Raw genomic sequence first — 6,000 nt, 5'->3', positions numbered from 1 at the left:
GAGAAACTTAACAGAAGACCATGGGGAAGAAGAAGGTGAAAAAAATAGTTGCAAACAGAGAACGAGGGAGACAAACCATAAGAGACTCTTAAATACAGAGAACAAACTTAAGGCTGACTGGGGAAGTGGAGGAGAGGGGAAAATGGGTGATGGGCATTGAGGAGGGCGCTTGTTGGGATGAGCACTGGGTGTCGCATGAAGTGACGAATCATGGGAATCTACCCCCAAAACCAAGAGCATGCCATATACACTGTATTTTGACTAACTTGACAATAAATTATCTTTAAAAAAAAATAAAGAAAATAAAAATGTACTGTCTTTAAAAAAAAGAAGAAGAAGAGAATAGCCAGAGGGTGTGTCCATCTCAATTCCAGATCTTTCTAAATCCCTAGCAGCCATTTGCTGGCCAGATGTGAAGATTGTAAAAAGAAATTGAGAAGGCAACACTGTTTCATGTTCGAGTTCTAGGCGTGGACATTTTCCCGCCCTTCAGTGAAGACTTTCTACCCCTTCTTCTGGTGTTTAGTCTTGGTTGTAAACCCAGAACCACACAAACGTGGCTGAATACTTCTGCTCCAGTGGCCTGAGGCCAAGCTCTCAGATCTTTCGTATTACTGTCAAAGCCAGCTCATGACCCTTCAGCGTTTCAAATCTTCATCACCCACTGGCTCTGAACCCCATCCAGGTTTACAGCCTCTTTCCACTGTGTCCTTGTCTTGAATCCTGCAATCCGTGTGGATGCTTCCTCCATCCAGGGAGGGAGATGAGCAAGGTCCATAGACCCAAGGGTGTTAGCAAGCAGTGTGGGGGCATTTCCCCACCACACAGGCTTGTCCTAAAGAAAACATTTACAGCCGTGCTTTCTTACAGGATCAGCCCACTACTAGAACTTTCTTCTACCAGCTCTTCAAATCAACAACACGAGTTGAGTTTCTAATAATTATCTCTTATGCACTGTGCTGACCCACAGGAATTGAGAGATGAATCAGAAACAGACCAAGAGGGGCTCCTGGGTGGCTCAGTTGGTTAATCGTCATGGTCTCCTGGTTCGAGTTTGAGCCCCATATTGAGCCCCACATTGGGCTCCACGCTGACAGCTCAGAGTCTGCTTGGGATTCTCTCTCTCCCTCTCTCTCTCTCTCTGCCCTCCCCCCACTTGCATACTCATGGGCACACAGTTTCTCTCTCTCTCCCTCTCAAAAATAAATAAATGAGTTAAAAAAAAAGATAGACCCAGAAACTGAAGGGCTCATAGTCAAAAGAAAGAAATGGTCATAAATACAAATCAAAATATAACACAGTAGGGTGCCTGGTTGGCTCCGTCAGTTAAGTGTCTGACTTCAGCTCAGGTCATGATCACGGTAAGTTTGAGCCCTGCATCAGGCTCTGTACTGACAGCTCAGAGCCTAGAGCCTGCTTTAGATTCTGTCTCACTCTCTCTCTGCCCTTCCCCTATTCATGCTCTGTCTCTCTCTCTCTCTCTCTCTCTCTCTCTCTCTTTCAAAAAATAAGAACAAACATTTAAAATATATATAACACAGTAAAGGACAAAACCAAGTCACGTATGAGGCAGAACTTATCATCGTATCTCCGTGGAGAAAAATCACATTAAAAAACAATCTATGTTGCAAATACTGGGCGCAAGGATAACTAGGGAAGGCAGAAGTTTCCAGTGAGGAGTTTTAAGTTAAAACTTAGAGAAATGAAGCATCAATGAACCCGAGGTTATCCCTTCCTTTCCCTGTATTTTTATTTAATAGTAAATTGTTCAATAATCTCTCCCTAAACCCTGCACACAGGCTAGGAATGACAGAGTGGGAGGCTGGCTTTAGTGGGTATGTGTGTTGACTAACACAGCCCCTGTGATCAAAAAATCAGGCTCGAGTGAGGAAGTCAGCCATGTAAAGAGAAATTGCAAAACAGTATGGGAAGCGCTGTAGCAAATCCCAAGTACTGGCTGTGGGGCCCCGGGGTAAGGACGGACTTGATGATGGGATAGAAGCTTCTGGGGCAGGAAATGGGAGGGGCCGCTTCAGCCCAGAGAAACAGGCAAGAGTCAGCCTGAAACATCGGAGGTCCACTGAGATATGCAATGTGGCCACAGCAAGGATGACGGGCCACTGTCCCTGGCAGAGGTCCCTTTCCGGGATAACCTTGCTCTCTCAGGCTCCTAGTGAGCTCTGCAAACAGGTTTTCACTTTTCCCATGGAGCTCTGGCCACCCCTCTGAGCTGTGCTTTTCTTCCTTCATTCACAACAGATTGAACCCAGTCCCCAAGGTACTTTGATGTCCCCTCTGTTTTGGAAACTATTTTTTAATGTTTATTTATTTGGGGGGAGGGGCTCAGAGAGAGAGGGGGAGACACAGAATTAGAAGCAGGCTCCAGGCTCCGAGCTGTCAGCACGCGGGGCTTGAACTCACAGACCATGAAATCATGCCCTGAGCCGAAGTTGGACACTTAACCACCTGAGCCACCTAGGCACCCGTGTTTTGGAAGCTTTCTAACCAATCTGTGGCTGTTAGGAGAAAACCTTGTCACGCTTGCACACTGTCAAGCTAGCTGGGGGTGAGGGGGGAAGGATTAGGCCGCAGAGCCAGGCCCTCCAAGCTAGTAGGTAGCTTAGTGTGCTGTATCGAGGGGCAGGGTTGAAACCAAGCAGACTTGGGTTTAAATTTAGGCGCTGTCACTTCTAAACTATGTAGGCTGGTCATCTAATCTCTCTGAGCCTCAGTGTGTTCCTCCGCAAAGTGGGGGTAGCCCCATCAGAAGAGCAGTGTTGGGGCATGGAACGGATCACCTGGGTAAAAACCCAGCCCTGTCTCTCGCGAGAAGTGTGTCCCCAGGCAAGTCAGTTCATCTCTGTGCCCGGGAGTTAGTTGTTCCCCAGAGAATTCTGGGTTCACAGGACGGTGGAGATGGAGGGGGGCGGCGGCCCCACCTCCTGAAGCAGCCCCCGCACTGGACAGGGCAGCACACTCCCGAGTCCCACGTGAGCCAGCAGCACAGTCTGCACAGAAAGCTCTTCTTCCTCAGCATGTGCTCAGGGCTCCTTCCCTGAAGTCCTTTGAGGAGATCCCGGCAGCCCCAGCCGAGAGCAGGATACTATTTTACAAGGACTCGCTGCCTTGTTTTTACCGTAACAGCCCTGTGCTCTCCCCCCACCTCACCCCCCAAATACACAAATGAACATGTTCATTTGCTGAGCCCCTGTGGCAAGCCTGGCCCTGCTCAGGAACTGGGCAGATGTGATCACACTTAATCTTCGTGATACCCGGTGAGCGGGGGTGCTCTTATGGCCTCTCTTGTGTATATGAGAAAACTAAGGCCCACAGAATCGGAGTACTAGGCCTGAGGTCACAGGTCCTAGGAAGGGACGATGCCAGGACTAAAAATACATCCTGTTCACTCCGGAGTCTAAGCTTGTTCCCGGCTCAGGTTCATCCTCTGCCCCTCCCCCCACACCCTGTAACGATGGAGAGGGAGTCCTTGCTGTGAATAATTGGTCATTATGACTTTTTAAAAAAATTTTTGAGCAGAGGAGGGAGTGGACAGGGGCAGGGAGAGAGAGATAGGGAGACAGAGAATCCCAAGCAGGCTCCACACTCAGTGCAGACCCCAACAGGGGGCTTGATCTCATAACTGTGAGATCATGACCTGAGCTTAAATCAAGAGTCAGATACTCAACTGACTGAGCCACCCAGGCGCCTGGGATTTTTTAAAATTATGCTGGTCTTCCACTAGCCACAGGGGATGGTGATTTCTTGCAAACACTCTCATTGAAACCTTTAGGTACTGCCTTGAATACTATTCCTGGTTTCTGAAGAACGCAACATACATCTGTCAGAGGATGAAAAGGGTGCCCCACTCACACAGTGAGTATGCACTTGACCTTGATGTGTAACTTGTCAATAAATGCCTTCTCTGAAGGCGCTCTAGAATTCAGTGATGGTTCTGTTCTTCATTAGGGGCCAAAAAGAGCAGGTGCAGCTCAGGTTGTCATCATTAATTCTAGACAGAAAGAGTCGAGGGTATTTCTGATTCCTCTTCACTAACAGTTTGATGTTTGCAATTAGGTGTTGGGGGGTGGGAGGCCGGGGCGGGGGTGGGCGTTGGGGAGCAGAAGTCAGCCCAGCCAAGCACTACTGCTTTCTGTGTCATCTCGGGCAAGTGTCTCATCCTCCCTGACTCCCATGTACACTAAAAATACACATGCACAAAGAAAAATCAAGCAAAAGACAGACCCCATATGAACACTCAATTTCCTGACCAAACCAAAATGAGTGGAAGCAATCCAAGAATAAGAAGGCAGCCTGAGGTGCTAGAAGGAGCACCCCTCTCTGGTCTTTGATGGCATCAGAGCCCCATTTACTCCTAGAGAGGCCAGACATGAACTTTTTCCCCTCCCACTCCTGCAGACAAAAGTGGCTGATCTGGCACATCCAGTCTCCCGGCTAATGGCTTGGCCATCTAGCCGGACTATCAGTCAAAGGACTCTGGCCGAAAACTCATGGAAATGTATGGAACTTACATTGCCTTTATTCTGCAACATAAGAGCCAAGCATCTGGGGTGGAGGTGCGGTGGGGTGGGCGTGGGGGGCTCAGCAGTCCAAGACAAAAATCCCTTTACCAGGATGGGCAGGGGTGGGGGGCAGGAAATCTTGCTAGCTACTTACAACTGAATAGCCCTTCTTTTGTCCTTAAAATCTCCACACGAACAACATATTACATCTACTGAACAACATGTTATTGACTTTAGAGTAGCTTTATGTGAACTGGGGAGAAGAGATAGACACAGCTGGGTAAATGGAAGCCATCACTGGGTGAAAGTGGGGACTTGAGAGCTGGCCTGTTCTTGACTTCGATGTCAACCAGCAGGGAGCCTTGCCACACCCTTCCTCTCTGACATGGACTCCCAAGTCCCAGTCCATGCACTGTCACACCCTCACCTCCCACCCCCCAAGGAGCCTGGGCCATCGCTGTTGGTGATGTAGCGTTTCCTTTCTCAGTACCTTGAACGCTCTCTTCCTTTTCTCTTCCAGCCTTAAAACAAAAATGCCTCTGGAATATCTGCCAGTCTGTGTGAGGCCTTGAAAGGATGATGGGGTCTACCAATAAACTGGACGACATCCCTTCTCCCTGGCCCCTGGCCCAATCCCTGGCTGGATTTGAAAAATTCACTGGCTCCAGCTAGATCATCAATTAACTGAAAGAGGTTCTTTTGGGAAGTAGCAATTCTTTCTCTCTGGTGAATGCTGCGAAGGTGGAAGGCCAAGTGTTAGAGGCTGCCCAGAACCCAAATCCATGGTCAAGAACTCCCCATGATTCTCACGGTGAACCTGAGATGGGAGAAATGGGTTGAGAGGTGTCACACTGGCAGGAACAAATGAGTCCAGGCACTGAGACTCTGACACAAGCCCAGAGTGACTTACACTTGGGGTCTTAAAAAGACCACAAGGTAGATAAAGAAAGGTGAGCCCACGCCATGGAGAGAGTCACAGAGGATTTCTCTACACCATGAACCCACACTTGGCTATATACAAGTAATCAGACCTGCTGACCATGGGACCGCAACAACCCTCCAAGCCCCCTCAACAGCAGGTGAGGAGAACCTCCCTTTGGAGGGAGTGTAGAGTTGTGGCTTTTCTGTTGTTGAGGTCTTGTCTTGATTTCTCATCTGAGGGTCCCACTGTACTTGGGGGTCCCCAAGAGCATTCTCAGATTCCGTGACTCACTAATAAGATTCATGGAGCCAGAACAGCTTTTATACCCACACATTTACTTCTTATTACAGCAAAAGGCTAGAGACTGAAGTGAGAAAAGGTATAAGGTGCAGAGGACAGGGCCCGGGAGAGCCCAGACATCACCCTCCAGGCATCCTCACCGGTGAAGCTGCACGGCAGCACGTGATTCTTCCAGCAATGACATGTGACCACATGTAGGGAGTATCATCACCCAGAAAAGCTCATCCGAGCCATGGAGTCCAGGGTTTTAATTAGGGA

General features: G+C 48.8%; 2 protein-coding genes across 2 annotated transcripts in view; both read left to right on the top strand.

Moving 5' to 3' along the window:
• Positions 1-5,224, top strand: part of HHLA1 (HERV-H LTR-associating 1) — a 35,301-nt gene extending 30,077 nt beyond the window's left edge. Inside the window, exons 16-17 of the mRNA XM_029923327.1 lie at positions 3,791-3,873; positions 5,041-5,224. Coding sequence (XP_029779187.1) covers positions 3,791-3,873; positions 5,041-5,084 — 127 coding nt within the window. The 3' untranslated portion in view covers positions 5,085-5,224. The remainder of the gene's footprint in view (positions 1-3,790; positions 3,874-5,040) is intronic.
• Positions 5,225-5,569: 345 nt separating this feature from the next.
• The window catches only part of OC90 (otoconin 90), a 38,946-nt gene continuing 38,515 nt past the window's right edge, over positions 5,570-6,000 (top strand). The window contains exon 1 of the mRNA XM_029923571.1: positions 5,570-5,599. The gene's annotated coding sequence lies outside the window, so the exon portion shown is untranslated. The remainder of the gene's footprint in view (positions 5,600-6,000) is intronic.

This window comes from Suricata suricatta, chromosome 15, assembly GCF_006229205.1.
Source record: "Suricata suricatta isolate VVHF042 chromosome 15, meerkat_22Aug2017_6uvM2_HiC, whole genome shotgun sequence".
NCBI lineage: Eukaryota > Metazoa > Chordata > Mammalia > Carnivora > Herpestidae > Suricata > Suricata suricatta.
This window is presented reverse-complemented; position numbering and strand designations above follow the sequence as displayed.